Source organism: Chelonoidis abingdonii, chromosome 6 (assembly GCF_003597395.2).
Source record: "Chelonoidis abingdonii isolate Lonesome George chromosome 6, CheloAbing_2.0, whole genome shotgun sequence".
In the NCBI taxonomy this organism is placed as follows: domain Eukaryota; kingdom Metazoa; phylum Chordata; order Testudines; family Testudinidae; genus Chelonoidis; species Chelonoidis abingdonii.
The window spans coordinates 100627058-100651212 of NC_133774.1; the positions used below are offsets into that span (position 1 = coordinate 100627058).

General features: G+C 39.2%; 1 protein-coding gene across 1 annotated transcript in view; it reads left to right on the plus strand.

The window, feature by feature from the left end:
* Positions 1-5556: 5556 nt before the first annotated feature.
* Positions 5557-24155, plus strand: part of RORB (RAR related orphan receptor B) — a 186735-nt gene continuing 168136 nt past the window's right edge. The window contains exon 1 of the mRNA XM_032805283.2: positions 5557-5873. Coding sequence (XP_032661174.1) covers positions 5867-5873 — 7 coding nt within the window. The 5' untranslated portion in view covers positions 5557-5866. The remainder of the gene's footprint in view (positions 5874-24155) is intronic.

Here is a 24155-nt window from a genome sequence, read left to right on the forward strand (position 1 = left end):
GTTTTAAAATGGGGTTTGAATTACAATATGGCAAACAGTGAACAGAAGTTACAATGTAGGCAAGTGCAGTGAATGGTGAACAGAACTTACATTAATAAAGTGAACAATTAAAAACAATTTCATTTATCAGTTCTACATTGTCCCCCTTTTGACCCTTAACAACAGAAGGAAGATCAAAGCCAGGTTCAAGGCTGAAAGTCACGCCTGCACTTTCTTCAGGCAAGTATTCTTTTACTGGACTCCGCTTCATTTTCCAAGCCTTCAGATGTTCTAGCTTCTTCAGTAGGAGCACCAGATGACTTGGGCACTGGTACTTGCATTGGTTTTATATGCCTTCCAGACTACTAGTTCTGCCCCATACTCTATTGTATTTTATTTCCATGGTGAATGCTCGTCTGACCAATAATTACCTTCAATTCAGCCTCTTCAGCTACAAGCCATCATAAGTAAACAAAGAAAGGAGAAAATGAAATCACCATGTTAAAGTGTTTTCCCACTTGTTACCTGCTTTTGTTCAAAGATATATTGAATGGACACTGCTATACAGAGGCCCACATACTGCGGTGACTGACACCTTATGAATGCATAAAACAGATCATCATATAACCTTTTCAGGGGAAAAATGCCTTGAAAGCTGCCTAGCATTTCACATTTTTTGTAAACTATTTGCTTGAAGAAAAAAATGCAATTTTTAAACCTATTTCTTTCTTAAATATGAAAGATTTTGCCAGTGGGATTGGAAGATTACATCAACCATCTGTTCTTAAATGAAGTGAAGTGTTGAAAAGAGTTGAGACCCACGCAGTGTAGATAGAGATCACTTTTCATTCCACTCCAAAAAACTGAAGAAATCAGGTCTTTTTCTCTCCCTTTTAAAGAAAAACTCTGGTTATCTTGTCATGCATAATATATTACATCCATAGTTTCAAAAAACTAAAGTAATATAATTAAAAGTTTTTCAATTACTGGATTTTTTTTCTAATTGAATAACAAATTGTTGATACTTTTTAAACTGTTTCAATATATTAAAGATAGAGTTCCCAAATAAAATAATACGTTACTGAAAGTCTGATATGTAACAAATGATACACAGGCTATGTTGAAGTTCAAATAAACATAATGTGTTCCCTGTATATGCTTTGCTATCATTTTTAAGACAGCAGATAATAAAGAAATGAAGAAGAATTGTATAATTCAGTGAGTGAATTACAACTAAGGAATCTGTGGGAGAAGTTCAGATTCTTGAAGCTCTTGACAATTCCCATTTAAACAGCTTTAAGATGCAAAATTGGAAGGAAAAAAAAGTCTCAAATACCCCATGATTTCTAAAGGGCATGGAATGTCTTGCATTCAAGTCATATCTGCTTGAGGCAGATGAGTCTCACAAATTATATTTCCCTAATCTTGCTGCTAGTGACACTAAGAAACAAATTTAGGACTAGGGGATGAATCCTGCTCCCTGTGAATCCAACAGAAACTTGCTATTCATTTCTATGGAAGCAGTATTCGGCCTGTAGGTGCAATTTCTTTGACTATTTTCTATTCAATAATTCTTAATGAAGTAACTGAATTAGGCATAACTTAGTGCATCTTTAATGTAGTTATGATGAATATATTTTATATGATTAAAAATGATAAAACTGTGTGGCCTTAAATATTGTCTTAAAAGATTTGTCAGCTACAGAGCCTTGGGAAAGGCGCTTATGTGAGTGACTGTTCTAAAATGCATATTCTTTGTTCAATCTGCAATCCAAATATATTAATAATATAGTATTGTTTTTCTTAACTTATTTTTAAAACATGCTCATTAAAAGTTCTTGAGTAAAGTAAAGCTACTATATTATATTATGTATGCACATGTGTTCATGGCCAAATTTTGATCTTTTTTAAATTTTTAAACATTTCAAATCTGTAAACTGAGAAATTCCATTCACTTTGGTTATAGAATAATCCCTTCTTACAAAGGCTGAAAGATGATCTTGTGGTTAAATGATGGGATTGGGACTCAAGTCTCTGTTCAATTCTTTTCTTTGTTACAACCTTAATGTGTGACCTCGGACAAGTCATATGCCTCTTTCTTGTGCCTCTATTTTCCACTTAGAATAAGGGAATAATACTTTCCTACATTAAGAAGTTGTGGTAAGGAAAAATTCTTGTCTGTGAGGTGCTCACTGAAGTCCAAATGTATGTATAGTAAGATGCAAATATATTTGATTGTCTGGAGCAGCTTCACAACAAGTAGCCCAATAATATTTGAGATCTTCCTCATAAGTTTAGAACACATGATAAAACTGACCACCTCAAGTTCCTCAACTCAAACTCTGGGAGACAGAGATCAGTTTTGCCCCATCTCTTGGAGGGTAACAGAGTGAATTATATTAGATCAAGCTGAAGAAGTAAGCTCCATATGGGAGTCTCCCTCCCAGAGAATGCCCTGCTATCAACTCTGCTCACTTTTAAATTAGGAGACTAATACAGAATCCCTCCTATGATCATAATTGCCATGGAACTGCACAAGCACTATAATGCCCCTGGTTCTCAGTGTCCAAACCCTTTAGGGCTTTGTAGATAAAAACAAAAGCTGATTGGAAAATGTCATTTTGATAAAAAGGAAAGAAAGCTTTTCTATTTTTTTCAGTTTTCCAAAAATATCTTATATTCAAACCATAAAAAAGTCCAGTAGCTAGAGCAGTTGTTTAATACATTTTTTATGCTTAGAAAATAGGCTGCTTCAATATTTACTGATTTATGTTCCTGAATGACGGGAAAGTGTAGTCTAACTACATCACTTTATAATCATCTAACGTCAGTCACGAAAGCATGGACGATAGCAAGGTTCAGAACCTGAAAACAAAAGTCACAACCTTCTTGCCAAATGTATTAAAAAAAACATATTCTCAGTAACTGCTGCTTCCTGGATGGTGAGAATAATTCTACCTCCTGCGTGATAAAATTGAACAACACATGTTGGATATGTTGGGTGTGCTCCCTCAAGCAAAGGCTGCATATAATCTCTATCCACTCTTCCAATTGCTTTCTTCAACCTACAAGCATTATCCCAGTGCCCTCTCTGTTGAGCCTTCATTCAAGCTCAATCTCATTCAGATATCAGGTAAATCACTCAACTGTATTAGAAAGATGGAGATATAGCCCATACTGAAAGTGCTATAACTCATGCTTTCTCTCTAACCCTCCTAATAGACTCATATACATGTTTAAGAGAAGGGTTGAAACTAGAACATGGTGGAATTCCACATAAGAGACTCCTTGGGTAGGCAAAGATCCAGCAATACATTCTAAAATCTCCACTAAATAGGAGTCAACGCTTCCCAATCCTGCTAACAAGTTTATGGTTAACTTTTCTTACACGTGTAGTCCCACTGAAATCAATAGAATTACCTGTGCTAGTAAAATTAAGCATTTCATAGGACTGGGACCCAAGACATCACCATAAATCCCTGCTGAGAATTGCAGATGCATCACTGAAAACTCACGGTGAACAGGGTCGCCCAGAGGATTCAGGGGGCCTGAGGCAAAGCAATTTTGGGGGGCTCCTTCCATAAAAAAAGTTGCAATACTATAGAATACTGTATTCTCTTGGGGCCCCCTGTGGGGCCCAGGGCAAATTGCCCCACTTGCCAATCCCGCTCCCCAGGCAGCCCTGATGGTGAATAGCACCAAAGGTCATTGATAAATCTAAGGAATTTAGCATAGACAGGTGATCTTCTTTCTTCAGTTGATCTCCATCTTCAGCTAACACATAAGTGTGGCTTATTTATAATACACTGACTTGAAACAAGACTCAATGAGGTTTAAGAAATCTGGTCTTTAGACAGTGGTAAGGAAGCCTCACCATAGCCTTCTGAGACAACATTCCCAAAACCGACAGGTTCATAATTCATGCATGCATATTTTAAGTGATTCCTTAAAGAAAGCTTCACCTTGTCCTCCAGACAGAAAACTGTACCACTTTTCACCAAGTGTGGAAATGCCACTTACCACTTGGTCTACACTGATTTTAAGGCGAGCAGAGGTCACTGATCATCTAGTCTGCCCTCTTGCATAATTCAGGGCATAGCATTTCACCTGGTAATTTCTGCCATAAAAGAAGAATTTATTCTTCTCTAACAGGTAAGTGACTGCATCAAACCTAATCAAGTCTGTAGTTTAAACTAGAGCATAACTCTTAGGAAGATGTCCAATCTTGACTTAAAGTAAAACTGATAATGAATTTGTCAACTGCCTGTAGGGGCTGTATGCAAAACTTGCATACAGCCATCCCTTAGGGGGTGAACACCCTGTCAGTATAAATACTGGCTTTCCACATTGAGGGACTTATTCCTGTGAACTGGTCAGCTCTCTGAACTCACCTTTTAGTATATATACACTCATTGGTGCACAACAGCCTATCCTGGTAAAACAAACTTTTTTTGACACTCACATTCCCTCACCTGAGAGAAACTCTGACCCCAAAACTTTTGTAATGTTTTCAGAAGAGAGAAATCAAGAACTATAGTCTCATTCCCAAATAAAATACATATCTGAGGAGGGTTCCTTTGCCTGCCTCCCTTACTATCATACCCCTTCAGAAAACAAACAAACAAACAAAAAAACCCTACATGCTGGGCTTCAAATTTCCCTGTCTTGTTACTTCTCCTCAAACTCCAATGCACTGCAGGCAGCTCACTTTGTACCATCATTTTTTTGTGAGACTGAAATCAGAATGATAAAAAAAGCAGTTAGCATCAAAACAGAGAAAAGCTCCCACCAGTAGTAAAAGTTGGGGAAACTGTTAACAGAGAAAGCAGCAGAGGATCCTGTGGCACCTTATAGACTAACAGACGTTTTGGAGCCTGAGCTTTTCTGTTAACAGAGAATATTTCCAGAGTGATCTTCATTGCTTCTTCAATCTGGCAGTTGGGGGGATATTTACAAACATGAACAGCCCATTCCTTCTGGGCCAGGGTGCACTGCTGGATTGAGGAGGGACAGGGAGACTATCTGGTGATGGTTAAAAACAACACACACATATTTGATACATTAGTAAACGTGGGAGTGAATAACTCAGGGCAGAAAGGAGCTGTGCTTCTGTGACAGCCACCAAGGGAACAGTGAACTGGCCCTGGTGCTCTTTTTTTGTGCATGTGTTTTCCTCTTCCCCCTCCCCACTCTCCGTGCGCCCCTCTGTCTGTCTCTCTCCGGATGGGTCTCCCCCTCAGTGGTCCCAGCCGGGCTCCCAACTCAGGAGGCTTTTGATTGGCGGCGGCGCTGACAGCAGGAGGAGCTTCGGGTAACCGGTGCAGCCAGCTCTCTGCTATAAGCCTCTTTGCAGCTTTCTCTCTCAATCTCTCTCTGCGCGTCCCTGTAACCGAGCAGTGAAAATTCACATTGGGGATCTGCTAAAAGGCACAGATGTCATGTGAAAACGCACATGCTCTGCCATTCACACAGCCCTCCTTTCTTTTTTTCCCCGTTCCCTTTTTTAAAAAATAGAAACTCCTTTCGCCCCCCTCCCCCTTGTAACTAGCAAACCAACAGCCACCATCGCTCCTGCTCCTCCTCAGTCCAAGTAATCACAAAAGAAATCTTTTGGAGCTGCTGGTGGTATTTCCGAGCAAATACGGGGAGGGGAGGCGGAAAAAGAAACACGCACAATTCAAACAAGCCAGACAGACATTCCTTTTACATCTATATACACATTATACTTTCAAAAAAAAAAAAGAATAACAACCTTGGAGGAATGATTTTCCCAGCAGAGCAGATCTACTCCGGCTGCAGCCTTCCTTCTTGCTGAGAGGGGATTTTTGTGATACAAGGTCCAAGCTGTTAGCTTCATGACTGCGTTGAGCAGGGAATCGCCAACACCATGCGAGGTAAGGGAAGAATTAGGGGAATAAAGAGGTGTGGGGGGGGTATATTATTGGGGGGGTGATTTCAAGGTTTTTCTTATGTTCCTTTTTTGTGAGACTGGGGGAGTTTACTGCTTATGTTGCATGAAGTTTTTTCAGTGATGTCTAATATATTGTTTGTGCTATTGATTTATTTATTTATTTATTATGGCGGTGGCTCGATTTATTTAAGTTTGTACTGGGGAACTAAAACAAGCCCAAAGTAAACAAACAATTTCGAAATGTTGGTATAGTTCACTTGGGTATCTGTTGCAAGTACTTCTATCTGATGATTAGCAGGAGTGTAATTAAAAGAGGGAATGCAAGAGCACTTTAGTATACGGGAGATTTCAACTGGGAGTTAGGACTCAGAAGAGTTAAGTCTGCTTAGAATGTCCCAGCTTCCATTAATAGGAAGAGATGAGGAAACAGTCCCCTGAGAGCTGGTCGGAAATGTTTAGAGATGTCTTATTTTGGTGGGCGTTGAGCAATCGTGTAGGTTCCCTCGCAAGGAGCGCGCAGGTGGGTTGCGTTTGGGGTTGGAGTTTGGGTTTGGTTTTATTTTTGGGGGGAGGGAGCATTTGCACGCTTTCTTCCCTGATGTGTTGATGTGCCTCGAAGGGGAAAGGACACCGGCTGGGGGGAAAGGGGTAGTGCCTGCTAAACTTCTGGTGGGAACTTCCAGGCTCGCTTCGTTTTATTACACTCCCCCGCGCCAGCCCTGCTCGATGTCAGCTGCCGTCACTTTGAGTCGACTGATTAAGAGAGGGTGTGGGGAGGGGGGTGCAGGTCACCGGTTTCCTGAGAGTGGTTGAGGGGCTGGGCTGGCTGGAAGCACCTGCTTGGCTGCAGAGATGGGCTCTCTCTGTTGGGTGCTTTCTCAGGGCTGGCTAGGTTTCAGCTCGCCCGTGCTAGGTGCCAAGCAGCCCCTTTCCTGCGTCTCCCTCCTTCCCCTGGACTTTCAGCTGACTCATTCTTCCAGGGGAGAGTAGCTCCTTGCATTTTAATCGAGGCTTTGGCCTGTCTCACAGCAAAGATTCCCCCACATCCCTCCCCTCTCTCAGCCCTTCACAAACAGCCAGAGACTCTAGTAATAACACTTCATAAAGTGACCCTCAGCCCTCCTCCCACCCCACCCAAACACCCCCTCAAGCCCTCCTCAGCATTCTTTATTTTATTTTATTTTTATCCTCCAGCCCCCAGGTTACTGAGAGGAGTGAGGACCCGACCATTTACAGGGGGGTGGAGGCAGACGGGGCGTCTCTGCTGCGCAGGAAGCAGCGTCCGCTGAGCCTGCCAGCCGGGCTATGGGTGGCCCTGAAATGCCAGCCTAGCTGTGATCGGTAGGAGGTGCTGTGGCTGCCTTTGCCCCACGTGCTCGCTGGTCCGGAGACGATTCTCTGTGCTGTCCCGCCAGAGCAGGGCGGGGGTGGCGGTCGGTGCTCGCAGCCCCCGTGATCCCTGGAGTCCCGCTGCCCAGCGCTGCCACAAATCGGGGGGGGCTGCTCGGGAGGGCAGCGTGCCAGGGGCGAGTGGAAGCGGCGGGGGCTGGGGGCAAGGTGACTGGCAGCGGGTTTGCTGCAGGACTGGGTGCTGGCAGTGGGTGAGGGGTGCCGCTGCCCGCGGGCTCTGCTCTGCGAGGCAGGGGGACTCCAGGGAACAGCTGCTCTCTTTGCGCGGGTTGGCGGTGGGTCGGGCAGAGCAGGCGGCGGGGGGGCGCGTGTGCCCGGCGACGTGTTGTGCGCTCTGATTGGTGTGGCGGGCAGGAGAAGCCAGGGGCGTGTGTGTGTGGGTTGTGTTTCCCTGTCGGCATCTGGGTTTGTCATGTGCTCCACTGACCCACTTCTCCCCGGCCCGGAAGCCAAGTACAGAGACCAGGGCAGGACCCCAGTACCTGGCAGATTACTCAGTGAAAGCTCTGCTCTCCGCCGCCTCCTTGTCACAGGTCGTGCTCCCTCGCCGTCTCCTCCTGCCTCTGGCAGCCCCTCTTCCTCCTGGCTGCAGAGATCAGATGGTGCATCCCTCCGGAGCCACCCGTTCCCTGCCCTTCTAATACCGGGCCAACCGCAGTGTGTGTGGCGGGGGAAGGAGAACAGTGTGTCGCTCCTGAATATTGATAGGAACCCGAGCCAGCACGGTGTGCAAATTTCCCTGAGTTCCTCTAACCCAGCCCTGAAATTTGATGTTTGGAAACAGAGAGACGCCGTCGCGCCCTTGCAAAACTTTATATTAATTCTTCCAAATGTGTTATGCTGGGTTTTAGGAAACTAACTCATTTCCCTGGTGGTTAGCAAAGCCGTTAGATCGGGCATCCCTCTTATTTAGGGGAGAAGTGACTGTCATTGGCACCGGGAAAGGCAAGGCGCTGGCTGACCGCATAGACCGGCTGGCAGGAATTTGCTTAAAATGTAGCTTTAAAAACCCCACCTCGAGTCAGTGAAATCCCTGTTATGCCCCGTCTTTTTTACTTTTCATCTTTTCAAAAGTGTTTCTTCTATGTCAACCTAGCAGATCATTTGCTGGTTACTGTGTATTTAATGTTCGGAATGTAGCATCGTTTCTTTAGGGTTTGCGTTTTGTTTTGATGAAAAATGTAGGCGATGGCGGACGGTGTGTGTGGTGGGAATAAGCTCTTCTGTGACTCTACATAAGTAAACAGTCTGGGAAAACAATCTCCTCTCCCCACACCGCCTTCCTCTGTTGTAACTGAACAGCGGCTCATCAGGGTCCTTAGAGGTTGTAATATTCATGAGAGAGTTGTCTCCAGTATTTCGTCCACTTGCTGTATGGTAAATAATGTAAAAACAAAATCCTTTGCAGTCTTTTTGTAGCTGTGCTGTTCCCAGGGTATGAGAGAGACGAGGTAGGTGAGATAATACCTTTTATTGGACCAATTTCTGTTGGTGGAAGGTTTAAACTTCCCAGCTAAGGTGCGCTTCCACCACCAGAAGTTAGTCCAGTATAAGACATTACCACACCCACCTTGTTTCTAGACAAAATCCTGTCATTGCCTAAAAGAAGTCAATTTGATTTGCTAGAACAAAGGAATGTGCAGTCTCTCTCCCGTGTACTTTTCCCAGGAGATCGGTGACCCCGAATGTTAGAGGTATCAGCCTGACTGCGTGGTTGGTAGGAATGGAGAAGTGGTGCAGACGTGTCGGCAAACTTTGCAATGCCTGTAGTAGCATTTCCCACTGGTCTGCAGCAAGATAGCCACGTTTTCCCCATCAAATTCTGTCAGCTTGACAGAGGATTGCCAACCCAATCCTCCTCCCACTAAAGGGAATAAGATAAGAGTCCTAATGTATGTATTTTAAAAACATTTTATTCAATACTTTAAAATATGGTGGTAGAGCACCAAACCCGCCCCCACAATCTATCTGTAGGTATTGTTACGCGAAAGAACGTTACCTGAAGAATGTTTTCAATCGAATATATATAAGGACGAAAAGAGATCTAATCTGTTGTGGATTTAAGGTATTCGTTTAACTCAGTGGGTGAGTTGTTCCTTAACAATATCAGCCCCATTCCATGTTGTTTTGTTAATAAATGTTTATTTAATGAATAGATTGCTGACTTTAGCAAACTAAAATAATATTGCAAGACTATAAAGCATTCGTTTGCAGCTTCTTGTGAAGGACATATTCTTTTTTTTAAGATGAATTTATTTTGGTTCACTATTTTTTTTTTTTTTTTTTTTAGAAGAGAGAGCAGTGTCTTTAACATGAGATCGTCAAACTTTCCCAGGCGATTTGCGGTCCTACAGCATTCCCTTTAGAGTATTAAGTCTGCGATGCAGGCATGCTTTTCTAAAATTTCCCGGAGTAAAAATTTTAACCGAATGCCCCAAACTTGCAGCACCAATTTGGAACAGCACCTCCATATTTCTTTACAGAATTATAGTCTTGGAGTCTCAATCATTCCATATCCATAAAAGTACATCTGTGTTAAAGTCACACTTAAGCAGTTATATAACTACCTTACAGACATTGGTAATCTGATACAGAAAATTATTTCTTCAAGCTCTTACAATTTTAGTTTAAGTCCTTTTAAGAATGCTCAATAATGCTGATTTATTGCTGAACAATATTATGAGACAATAGCTGAAATGTAAACATCTTTGTGCTTTAGTCACTGTAATTGTCATCTTTAGTCCCTCTCTCTCTTTTTAAATATCAATCTCAGTCAGTATAGGATACCTAGTTCTGGAAAAGGCTGAAAACTGCTAGAAGAATAATGGTGATGTTACCTTTATAAGGATGTACAATATATATGACTAAAGCTCACATGAGACATTTGAACTGAAGAAGTGTTGATTTTTAGATCAGAGATAAGAACGTATATTTTTTCTTAGTAAAAGAGGCTTTATGTGCACTATTATAAAAGCAAAATGGTGTTTGGATTAAAAAACAAACCAGCAAAAACACTTGGTTTGTTTTCTGGATATTTTAAATTTGATTTATAATATAATTAGGCAAATTATGAACATTAGTGCATATTGGTCTTGTATTTTAGCACATTTTAATAGTTTATATATATATATAAACACAACTGAGACTCAGTATAGAGAACTAACAACTGGCTAAAAGCCAGGCCAAGTCACAGCTAATTTTACCTCAAGTATTTACAAACACCAAGATTATCATCACAGTTAGTCATTTTGTGAAAATTACATTTAAACAGTGTTGCAAAGCCCAACATTTGTTAGTAAGTAATATTTAAATTCTCAATTGATATCTCAGCAAACAGTTAAATTTAGTATATTTCAAAGAAAAAACCCTCAAAACTCTAGAATTTAGGTACTTTTCCAGATTTTGTTGTATGATTTACTTTTTTTTATTAGTTTCAGGACTGGGCTGTGAAATACTACATTACTTTATATAGTTATTCTATTTTCACAGTTTCACTGAAATATTCATAAGCAATTAGGAAGGTGTGAATTAAACAAATCCAATCTACAGTGTTACTGAGGGGGTTTATTAATTATCATGTAAAAAGTGTCTGGACAACTGAAAAGCATTAATTTCCTTAAATTTAATAGATAGATGGAGGTAATTTTATAATTGTATTAAGGTAAATACAATTATTTTCTTTAATTACCCCAAATCATGCGTCTCTGAAATATGATCAAAATTAATTTTGGAAAGAATAACAAAATGCAATCCTAATTAATTGATATGCATATTTACATAAACATAATAGTGTATCACCTATGCAAGTATCAATGGTAGCCAAACTCCTACTCATTTTAATGAGTAGGACCAGATCTCAACAGAACTGAAACCTATATTTGAGCTGGTCCCAATGTGTTGAATCCTTCAACTCTTACTTAGATAAGTAGTGCTGACTCATATGAGTAACACTCATTGCCTTCAATAGGGCAACTTGCATGAGGAAGAACCATTTACACCAGTAAGAGTTTGCAAGATTAGGCCTTAGCAGAACACAATTTGGCTTTACTGATAAAAGTTTTGATAATTTTCAATAAACACTTAGATAGGATGAGACCATACTAAATGGTAAAATATTTTTTTCATTAAAAATGCAAATGTTAATGTTGATAGGTAATAACATCCCTCTAGTTAAATTATCATAAGCAGAAATCAAGTCTGAAAACTGAAAGATTATTTTGATTTTTAAACCATATGCTAATTCCACATGATGTCACGTATGTATGGTTCTTTGCAATAACAATAGTGTTTATATTAGATTGTACAAATGGCAGTGCTGTATTTCAAATTAATGTAGAATCAGATTTCTGTCATAATTAATTTCTGAAACATTTGTACATCCAGATTGGTAAATATTTTTGTATTTCCTAACTTTGTTTTATGAACAAACTCTTTTTGGTGAATATTTCTCCAATGATCAGCAATCTCATACTTAATTTAAAATGTATATTAAAAAGTATGTGCTACATAGGACTGTGAAAATATAGAGCATATAGGACAGTGGAAATTGGAAATCCATTCTTCTCTGTTTTGGGAAGTGCCTAGCACAATGTGGATGTTACCAGAAATAAATACTTTGAAAAGTAATCGTCGTCATCATCATAATATGACAACTGAATTTCCTGTTTTGGAAATACAGGTCCTGATCCTGCAACTTTTGTTCATACTAGTTGTCCTTACACAAGAAGCACCTCTGAATGCAGTGTTTTGAAGCTTAATGTTTGATAGTAAAATATATCACTAATCTTAGGATCGGGAAGGGAAATATGTAAGAGGGAAAACAATCACTTCACAGGAGTTACAATTCAAAATTCCTATTATAAAACACATTCCCATCCTAAGCAGAAAGCCTTGGGGTTGGCATGGGAATCAAACACTGTATGACATTGACATGTGCCTATTTGGAAATGTATGAATGAAGTATATCTTTGATAATACACAGTCGCAGGAACTACAATTTGCCATAATATGTGTGCTAGTTATCTAATGCTGGAAAACAAAATCAAAAGAGAAAATCCCAGGCTGCACAATAAATCATTTTTTTTCTGTTTCAAGTGAAACAATGAATTCACAGAAGACAAGACTTGTGCTATGAAATTGAAGGATGTCTGCTTTGTAGCTAAAGACAAAGAAGGTACACAGGAATAAATATTGATTGAACTAATCATCAGATGAATAGAAATGAGCTTTACCAGTGCACCAATATAATAGGTTATGTTAACTAGCCCTTTCGTAGCCCATATGCTGCCCTTTCAACCCATGACCCTATCCATTCAGCTCTTAATGAGGGAAACCACAGGTGTTATAACGGCATTTATGGTAAATCATGCTAAATATAATAGTTGTATAAATAACTAACAGTAGAGTAGTTACATGAACTCTAAAGGAAATGTAAAAAATGAATCAAAGGAAACGTAAAAATGTCAAGTGAAACATAGCAATAGAATCAGAAAGAATAATAATTAGCAGTATTTATACAATGTTTTACTATTTAAGGTACTGTTCTAAAGATTAATTACTGTAGGACATAATAATAAATCTATTTAATCAACATTATATGTTTTAAACTAAATTTGTATTTTGACTGGTTGAATTTATATTTAAAATCAGTTCCTCCAAAGACTAGTTTTAATAGCTTTAAAAATTTAGTCCAGTTGGGGATTTCCTTAATGTTTTTTATATATGAACTATAAAAGTCACTAGTCTGTATGTTTTAATATACAGTACATCATAGTAAATCCCAGTTTTGTTACATCTACCTACTCTGTGTTCAGCCCTAGCCAAGTTAATAGAGCTACTTAGTCAGATACCATGCAATGTGAGTAACAGTGGCAGAGTCAGGCCTGTAGTATTTTGGAGAGTATCATTTTACTGTTTTATTTCTAATATTATTCTCATAAGCATATTGAAAACTCCCACTAATTTCAACAGAAGTTTTCAAATAGGATTAAGTATCAAATATGACGCTCAGTTCCTGATCCTGCAGAACCTCACTCACTTAGTTTTCACCCACGTAAGTAGTCCCATTTAAGTAATATCTGGGAGTAAGGAGAGCAGAGTTTGGCCCTGTGTGTTTTTCCTTTCTTTTCATTGAGGCCTACTTTTTTTAATAGAGCAGAAACACACATACTGTGCTTTACTTTGCTAGAAACATATTGCTGAAAATTTATGCGAACAGAATGACAGCTGTTTCTCTGCTTCCAATACAAGTATATAGGCTAATTCAGTTTGACATAAATGTGTTTACTATGGTGTTAATGATGAATTATTTTGATGAATTGGCAATTATGATGTATCTAACAACTTTTAAAGGACATCAGTGAATTTCATGTAGCATCCAAAATCTAAATAACTTAAAAAAAATAGTTATCTCTGTCTGTATCACAGACATTTCAAACAATGTACTCAATACAGAGTGAACATCAAGCAATTGTGGTTATTTGTTAGATGAACTCATTTTGATACAGAGATGACTGTTTTATACTGTCTGAGCCAAATCTTGTTATCTTGGACTCTGCTTTTGTGAGTAACCCTGTTGGAATCAAGGGACTGCTCACCTGAGCAAGAAAGCTGCATTTGACACTGTATACTGTATACCCAGTGAAACCCAGAGGTCTGGGATTGTAAGAAATGTGACAGACTATAAAGGTTTAGAGGGAATCAAAGTTATAAGAAACATGTTGTGATAACAAAGCTTGTTGCATTGAGGTTTTAAGCAAAATCACCTTCAAGCCTCAATCTGTACAGTACTCTTTGAAAATGAAATACAGTTAGTAGCTTTCCAGAACAATAGAAGCTGTCAAAAGCACCGCATTTTTTTCAGAAGCGCTAATGTTAAAATTTCAAGTATGCCATTCTAAAGTAGTGCATTCTGACCTACAGGATGTTCATAAATAAAAAGTTAGTGTATTTAAAGTTTTTATTATTATTATTATTTTATTATTTTCCCCTAAATGCACTAACTGATCGCCAAATTACAGATTGTGTATGTATTCATCTTGGCCAAATTAACCTGTCCTAATACCAACACTTCTTTGAACATAATATTAAAGCTGAAAAATATTATAGGTAGTTACAGAAGTGTAAGTGTGGCTAAAAAAATATATAGTTTTGTGATTGATTAATGTATACTGCAAAATGAATATTTTAAACATACCCTGGGCGAATGTTAAGTGTCTCTGCCAGGCTGCATGTGTGTTTGAAGAGATCTCACCACAGCTAACAGCTTCCTATTGGTTATCCATGACCAACTAGCATGCTTCCTAAACTTGCTTGTCTAGAAACTGTTCTCTTTGAGATTACATTGTCTGAAATGTCAATTCATAGGAGCCAAAATTGAACTATATTCTTTAGACTTGCATTTGCAAACAAGTCATGCATTCTCATTGCATTTCATTCCTCCCTGCTTTAGGGCATCTTTGTATTCTAAAAGTTTCCTTACTCTTATGAGTAAGATGTTTTCTGAATGTTGTTGAGTGAAGGTGTTTGCAGGGATGCAGAAGAAGAAAAAAATAGATCAAAAGAAGTCGTTAAATTACAGTTCAATATACTATCAAAATAATGAGCTGTCGAGAGGATAGCATATATTTTGGAATAGGTTGATCTTGGTCTCAAGTGAAATTATAGTTCTACTAAAATAAATCTCAAATGATAAAAATGGAAAAAAGGCTGCTTACAGATAAGTAACATCCAGAGCATTCATAACACAATAGGAGATAAAGTGGGCTATGCCTCTTTGAACAATGAAATGATTAAGATAAATTTGTGACTTGGCTTGTCAGTGGAATGAGAGAGAGAGACTTGTTTTGTGTTAAGTTATACATGTTGCAGAATAGAACTTGAGCTTGAATAATGAGTGTTTTCAGATAACCTGGATTTTGGTGTTCAAAGATACTTATTTTGAGAAAAGTAGAAGATGCAAGGACAGGGGACCCAATTCTGCTTCAGTGACAAAATCCCATTTATTCAAAAGGATTAAGGCTAGGCCTTTAACTCGTATAGTGAAAACAGCAACAGAGGATGAGCATGAAAAGAATTACAACCCACTTTTTAACAGACTCACTTAGGAAACGGATGACTGTATATACTGTATATGAACAACAGTAACTAAGTCAACTTGTTGTTTTAAGGATAACATAAGGATAAGGAGGATTTCAGCTAAATTATAGTAAAGAGACAGTTGTCTCTTGGTCTTCCATTTTATGGAAATATGCCTGGTTTTATTAAGTGAAAAACTTCTAGTGGATCTTTGTAATTTAAGGGACCATCAGAGAAGTATAACTATTCTTTAGAAAACTTCATGCAGCACTTCCAGTGTTGGTTTCCTTGATCACTTCTTAGTGCTGATTTTGTTTGCCACAAGATGTTTGGAAAATGAAACATTATAAATCAGGTCTTAACTATATAATCTAGACATAGTTAAAAGGATACTTCCGATGTTTCCTTTCATTGATAGCCGTCTGGGGGAGAGAGAAAACAGTGGTACTTGTTTCTAGTTGCTCATAACTGACTATGAAAAACCATCCTGACAACAGCATGTACATTTTTTTTTACAATATAATTATGTACTAGAATATGCTTGGTATTAATTTATACTGCTACAAATTTTTGAGTTTGGGGAAAAAAAGCCAGATTTTCATATCTTTACCCAAATACAGGGGAGTCAAGAATGAGCAACTATGTGGTAGTCTGGTAGCACAAAGACACAATGACATCAGAGAAAAACATTAGGTAAGTGGGGGCATGGTGCTTTTCTAGGGTCATATTTTTGTAAAGAAAAGGGAACTTGTCTTTGGCGCAAGACTTACTAATGATCAAATATAACTTATTTTAACATGCTTAGGAATATATAAGGTAGCGATCATTATCTTGTCTGGGCACTTCTGAAAAAATATTTAACTACCATCAACAATTGCCATCAACTAACTGGAAACCAGATTTATTCCACTTTGCCAACAAAAATATACACATTCAGAGAATAACTACTCCATTCAAAATACAGCCAAAATAACAAAACAAAACAAAACAAAACAAACAAAAACCCCAATCCAAGGTTCAAATAATATAGTATATTGCACCACCAGTTTTTAAGAAGAAAAATCAATTGAGATCAGTGGAGAGCTTTTGTAATAATCGGGCTTGCATATTTACTCAAATTGTAAGATCATCTGTAAAAAGTATGTAAACATTCATTAAAAATGTTACAATAACCTACGATAGCTAAAGTTAATTTTAAAAAGTACAAAAAGGACTAAATTAGTCGAAACACAAAAGGCTACTAGTATAACTCCAAAACAATGTTAAAGTTATGCTTAATGAACAAGAAAAGTGTAAAACCAAAAATCAGTAAACCAAAATTAGTGTGTCAGAAACTGTGTCTAATTGGTAAACAAAAGTTTAAGAGCTGGGCTGTTTTGCCCACCAATCCCTTTGTGGGGCCTTAGAAAAAAATTAGCTGCTGAAGCAAGCTTCACCCATCATGGCTGCCACCTCTAACCTCTCCTGGGACTCTGGGCCTTCATCATCCTGGTCTTGATCGATATTCTTTCCAGACCAGGCTAAGGGAGGACCCCAGATAATATCACCACTCTGCTAGCTCCTGCTAAATCCCAAACAACACCTGAAGTGAAACAGGATTGGATTTTAACAATAATAGCAATGATACTAGCCCATGTCACTAACCCCAAAAAGACGGTTATTACCATCTTTAATACAATCTAAAACCTGACAAACATGGTTGGTTTGTTTTTCCCTTCTAACAACTCTCTCTCCTGCTAAAGGAAAAGAGAACAAATAATGTTGTTAAAATTAAAACCATATTCAATACTTTACATTTAAAATGCTTTAGCTGTTTTTCCTTTCTTTAACTTTTTATTAAAGATAAAGATTTTTAATATTGTATTTGCCTTCATATGAAACAGGCTGAAGTTTCTGTATAACAAACCCCAAACTTTATTTAATGGTGTTTAAGTTAATTGGTGACTAAGTTATGTTGATGCCATTAGCCCATATATTCTATCTAAATTAATACAACAGAGCTCTACTTGAAAATCAATGGCACAGAGTAGCTTAGTGAAAATTGCAAAAGCAGGAGATTTTGCACTTAACCTTCTGACTCTAAAATCTTTTATAATTATCTTGGTTTATTAAATTCAATTACCTGAAACTGTCCACACCCAAATGAGAACATAAGTCTTCATATGCTGAAAAAAACAAGTATTCTAAATGTTACTAAAAAGGAAAAAAAATCAATATCAAATGTTTCTTGATTCTTCTATAAGTTTTGGTCCAATTCAGGCTGAATTCATCCCTCCAGAAAGAATACAGAAGGGACTTTATTAGTGGAGAAAAGGATAACACGATGCCAATAGGTTTGGATGTATCACCCTTACCAACATGTGTAGTAATTTACATCATTAATAGTTCCACTGTATAAGAATTGCAGAATCAGGTCCTATATACCATATATACTCAATCATAAGCTGGTTCATTTATAAGCCGACCCCCCTAAGATGGATAAGTAAAATGAAAAAATTTTATGATCCATTCATAAGCTGACCTTATAATTCAGGGGTCAACAAACTTTGGTTTCGGGGCCATCAGGATAAGCCGCTGGTGGGCCGAGATGGGTTGTTTACCTTGAGTGTCCGCAGGCACGGAGGTAAACCTAAGTAAACAAAGTGTCCCGGCTAGCTGCTTACCCTGATGGGCTGGGACAGCAATTGGGGAATTTTTTTTGTGGAGGAAAAACTGGGTGTCAGCGGAGTAACCCCTGTGACTACCCCCCACTTGACCCCACCCCTAGCCTGGGACCCCCACACTCTTCCCATCCCATCCCTTCCCAGGGGAGGGTGTCTCTGGCCTGGCTGGAGCTGCTCTGGCAGGCCAGACTGGGCGGCGCGGCAGCAGCATGTTCCAGCGGGCTGGGCCAGGACGCATGGCTGCATCGTACTCCAGCGGGCCAGGTGGCGTGGCCACAACCTGCACTGAGTGGCAGGCCCAGGTGGCGCGGCTGCAACCTGCCATCCCCGGACAGGGCCACCCAGAGGATTCAGGAGGCCTAGGGTCTTCGACAGTGGCGGTCCTTCTGCTCTGGGTCTTCAGGGCACTTCAGCGGTGGGTCCCGGAGTGAGTAAAGGACCCACCGCTGAACTGCTGCTGAAGACCTGGAGCAGAAGGAGCCCTCGCCGCCAAAGACCCAGAGCGGAAGAAGGACCTGCCAAAAACTCTCGTCGGGGCCCCTGAAAATGCTCGTGGGGGCCCGGGCCTGGGGCAAATTGCCCTACTTGCCCTCCCTCTGGGTGGCCTTGGCCCCAGAACTGCAGCTGCTTAGGAGGCTGGGGGGAGAGCAGCGTGGCCAGAAGCGGAGCGACTCTGGCCCTGCCTCTTGCCTTCTGGCTCTGCTGGCTTTGCTGTCTCTCCTTGCTCCCTCTGTTGGTGTGAGGGGCTGTGTCCCACCTCTCCCTCTCTACACCCGTTCATAAACCAACCCCCTTCTCTCGCGCTTCCCTTTTTTACTTAAAAAATCAGCTTATGAACGAGTATATATGGTAATTAATAAATATTCAAATAAAGTGTTAAATGTTTCTGGATCATCTGGATTTACCTATGAAATCATTTCATTATTGACACTTACTGAGAGTAACTTAAATTTAAAAAGGCTTTTACAGTTGTAAAGCTGCTGTTGAGATAGTAAGGGTGGTGTTTTAAAAAGTACTCAATGTTGGCCTTACTTTGCTTCCAGTTTTGGTCCTGGCTTCAATGGCAAATGGTGAGAGCTCTTCAAAACCCCACCCCAAAAGTCTTATTTTTCAGCTAAAAAGCATGTAATGTCCTACTCATTTTAAAAGGCTTTTTAAAATGACTTTTTAAAGACATTTTAAAAGACTCATTTTAAAAGACTGAACATATAGTATATTACATTTGGTGAATGAAATCTGTGTGCATGCAGAACTTTTGTTCACTCTGGCCCATAATGTATTCTTGAATATATATTTTTTTAAGTCCAACTCTCTACTGACTTTGACAGGGGGTTCTTAAAAACTGATGGTATGACATGCCTCATCCCTTGGAGTTTGCTCCATGAACATAATGAGGGTGTAACATAACCCTCTGACAATTATTGAAAGATAACAAGGCTAGACAAGGACATCACGTAAAGAAATAAATTACTAAGGGCCAGGATGTGCTATTTAGGCACATCTCACCATAAAGAATAGTGTGGAGCCATGTTGCCTCAGGGGGAACACCAAACGCATTCTGCCTTGGGAAGGCAGCATACATCTCCTGGAGCTTTGATGTGTGCAGGCTTCAACCCTGCTTCTGTACCCTTTTGTAGTTGTCCTGCTTCCTCTCTGCCTTCCCTATTCCCTTTGCAGCAACATGTTTCCCAGTAATGTATGGAGGGAGCAGTATTGTGCTCTTCAGAGTTCAGGGGCTGGTATTTCTGCTTGGCCAGCTATGCAAGGGGAAGAAGGCACCTCACACCCTCCCCCACTCCGTGCACTTAGGCAGACTCTGGCTTTAATTGAATTTATTGTTAAATAGGTATTCAGCTGAGTCTGGTCCAAAACTCCAATATTTGGCTTGAAATGAACATTTTTCAATACCTGCTCTAAGCCAAATAGTAGCTACAACTCAAAAAGGCCTAGGATTGCATGTTTCAAAAAGGAAAAAAAGACTAGGCCAGCAAGACCAGGGAACTGAAGGGAGATAGGGAAAGAAAAAATATGAGTGTGAGGGCTGGGGCATCCGAAGAGATGTAAGGGGAAGAAAAGGGAGGAGAATAGAGAAAGGGGAAAACTTGGAGACGTAGAGGAGAAGATTGGAAAAAATAAGAAAATGTGCTATTAAGAGAGAAGAGAAAAGTAGGGGAGGCCAAAGGAAAAGGTAAAGAGATAGGATAGAAATAAAAAAGGGTCAGTATTGCAAGACACTGAGCTCCCTCACTTCCCACTAATGTCTTTGGGAGTTCTGGCACTCTGTCAGAAAGACAAAAGGAGAAGAATGAAATAAATGGAAAAAGAATGAACACACAACATTAATCTGTTAATTATATTACCATCCAGTATTTGCTGTGTTGTGTTTGGATTTGGTGGATTAAAATCTACAGGTATTTAATATTCAGCCAAACACTAACGTTAGCTATCCGCTACATTCTTATTCATTCCAGTACATTTACTTTGTGGTCTGCTCCTTCAGACTGCTGTGAAATTGGCACATCATATTTATGTTTTCTGTGACATACATTCTCACGTCACACCGTATTTTATATAAATTTCCTCTGAATGTTTGGCCATGTTATTAATTGTAAATTTTATAAATCAGTCATATTCTCTCAATTCCAAAATACAGCCAAAACCAGTCACTTAAAACACTAGATTGAAACAAGAATTGTTTTGGTTTTAATTTATTATATAAAAAACAAAAGTAGAACAATTTGTTTAGAAAAGTTGTAGATACTGGTTAAAAATGCAGTATTTGTTCTTGCATCATAGAACAACACGTTGTCTCTATTTTACTTAGTCCTATTTATTTTACCAGATTATTTTATTATTTTGGACACACTCTTTGAAGGATGGTTCATTCACACAATAAAGAAATTAATGACAATGTTAAGAACAATGAGTCAAATCCTGACCCCAATGTAGATCCAGCATCTCCTCTACATTTGTATGGCTCCAAAACCTTGGAGGAAATGTAGATACCCATCCAAGTATACAATTTGGTTCCAACATGCTGTATATTTACTCTTTTATAGATTTTGTTTAAACAATTAGCTAGAACAGTGCTTCTCAAAGCCGGTTCTGGCTGGTTTGTTTACCTGCCGTGTCTGCGGGTTTGTCTGATCGCGGCTCCCACTGGCCGTGGTTCGCCGTCCCAGGCCAATGGGGGCTGCAGGAAGCAGCGTGGGCTGAGGGATGTGCTGGCTGCCCTTCCCGCAGCCCCCATTGGCCTGGAGTGGTGAACCGTGACCATTGGGAGCTGTGATCAGCCGAACCTGTGGACACGGCAGGTAAACAAACCATCCTGGACTGCCAGGGGCTTTCCCTGAACAAGCAGTGGACTGGCCCGACTTTGAGAAGCACTGATCTAGAATGTAATTTTCCAGTCCATTTGCACATCTTGTGTTTGTTTTTGTCATTTTTCATCTTAGAACTAAATAGTCATTTCAGGACCTTTTTTTTTTTTTTTTTACAGTTTACCTAAAAGTAAGAAGCTGTGTACCTTTTAGGTTGCCGATTCAAATCCAGCCGAGGTTGGTTGTGACTGATAATTGTTACTGTCTCATGGCTGCTTAGAGGCCTATAATGAACAGAGTTGCTCCAATTCTGTCTTTTATGAGGTGTTTCCATCAGAGAAAGCACCACCATAATTGTCACTCTTGGTGGCATTCTCAAAAGGGAGATCAAATACTGAATGGATATTGAGAATGAATTGTCCTTTCAGCCTTTGATGTGATCCTTACAAGTCAGTCATGAGGCTCATTGGCAGGGCAGCACAAAGAAGGAGCTTTTACTTGCCAGGCTAGTCATACCCTTGCCATTTACCAGCAATATATTTAAATGAAATCTGTAAAGACAAATATGCATATCGTAACAAGGTATGCGATTTTTTTTCTTTGATTGAATTCCTCTCTTCTTTCTCTTTACTTGCCTTGGTTTCCAAACAATATAGTGTAAAAGTAATAGCTTTTCTAAGATGAACACATTGACCACACTTATGCACTAAGGAAAAAACAATAAGAAATATTTTGTGAAATTCTAGTGTGTAAGGTGGATCCAGCCCTCAGTGATGGGAACTTGCCATGTTTTAGAAGTCAAATAAGCACTATAAACAAAGAATTTTTGTAAGACAAAGACTGTGGTCATGTCCCTTCAGAATGATAAATATTAATTTAGTACTAAAAGGTACCACATTGACCTCACTCTTGGAGACTGAAATGTCTTGAGACCCATTCCTGATGATGCCTTATGTATTTGAGTAGTTACATGGATAAAGCAGCAGAGAATCCTGTGCTGCGTCTGACGAAGTGGGTATTCACCCACGAAAGCTCACGCTCCAAAACGTCTGTTAGTCTATAAGGTGCCACAGGATTCTCTGCTGCTTTTACAGATCCAGACTAACACGGCTACCCCTCTGATACTTGACTACATGGATAAAGTTACTCATACGCACAAGTGTTGAAAGGATCGGGCCCTTATTTAGCTACAGAAACAGACAGGAAATTGTACAGGCAGTAGTAGTGCAAGCTTCTCCCAGGCTGTTCCACTACTGTTATTCAACCTTGACCTGCAGCAACCCCTTTTAATGGACAGGGAAATCCTTGGCCTTGCAGCTGAAACTGCCAACAGGGGTTCCAATTAGTGCTAACAGTAGTGTGCGTTCGTTTGTTTATTTTTAACAGTCCATTGAAAACTGGATTGAGACCACCAACTTATTTCTCAGAGGCCACCAAATAGTCATCACATTTTTATAACATTAAGTCACTACCAACTGAAGTTCAACCTGCAGTTTAGTCTCTATATTCATTATAAATCTCCTGAGCCATCTAGTTTTGTGAGAGAGGGTACTTGCCAGTCAAGCAGCATATATTTTAAGAAATAATGTGAACAGTAGAAATAAGTAAGTGGTACAAGGCAAATACAGAAATAAAATCCATGCAAATGTTGTCTTTCTTGCTGGTATATCACATTTATTTGATCAACCATGCTTTAAAAAAACCTCAAGATTTTTTTTAACATAAAATTTGAATATTATGGAAAATTGAAAGAATCATACTAGGTTGATGAAGAAGATGGATGGGACAATGAATAGCTGAGCAGAGCAGAGCTTATTTAGAAGTTTCCCATATATCTTTTTTGCTGTGTTCAAAAGAAAATCTTCTATATTATAAGAAGTCTCATAATCTAATACAACATTTTTTGTTATACTACTATGGACTTCTACATTGGGATGGGGGATCTAACAATATTTTCAGTTCTTTCCATATAGAAATGCATATACCCATCCATGCATTTAGCTTAGATTTATTAAGAACTTCCAATGATGAGACAGATCCTGCCTTTTATATATCTGTATGTGCAGGATCCTGCATTTAAATGGGCAGCTCTGAAACATGGTTCTATTTTTTCTCCTAAAAGGGCCAGGTAATAATGGAAATAAGAATTTTTTTTTAATATGTGCTTTGACTTTTTATATAGGGAATAGGATCTTCTCAATATCTGATACAAGGGTTAACTAATCATTAGTCCCTCTGTAAACCTGTAATTTTCAATTTCAGACTCAAATATTGTACTCCCAGTGGCTAGTCAGAATAGTGTCTGAAATGCTGGGAGAAGGAAACATTTGTGTTGGATAAAGATGGAATGTTGCTTTTTATCTTTCAGAATAACTAAAATGTTGCAGTCTCATTTTTTATACCTAAGCAGGGAGTCAGTTTTCTTTTCAAAGGAAATGGCGAACCTCAGTCTCTCACAATGCAATATATATCTTATAATCAAATCTGTAATGTCAAGTCCTGTTCTGATGGAGTTAAAGTTGAGTAAACTTTGGAACGGCTTTATTATCTCTAGAGTAGACTGGAAGCCACAGGGTCATCTAAACTTACTTTTTATTGAGCTGCAGGCTGTGCTGCAGATACATCCTGTTAGCATAGCAGGATTGATATTAAAAAGGGTTAGTCTTGGTATTCCAGATGTATATACTAACTGAAAAATTTCAGAAGGAATCATGTGAACGTTAGAGCTGCTTGGAAAGTTATGCCAAAATGGCATTTATTCCAGTGTGTGTGTGTGTGAGAGAGAGAGAGAGAGTG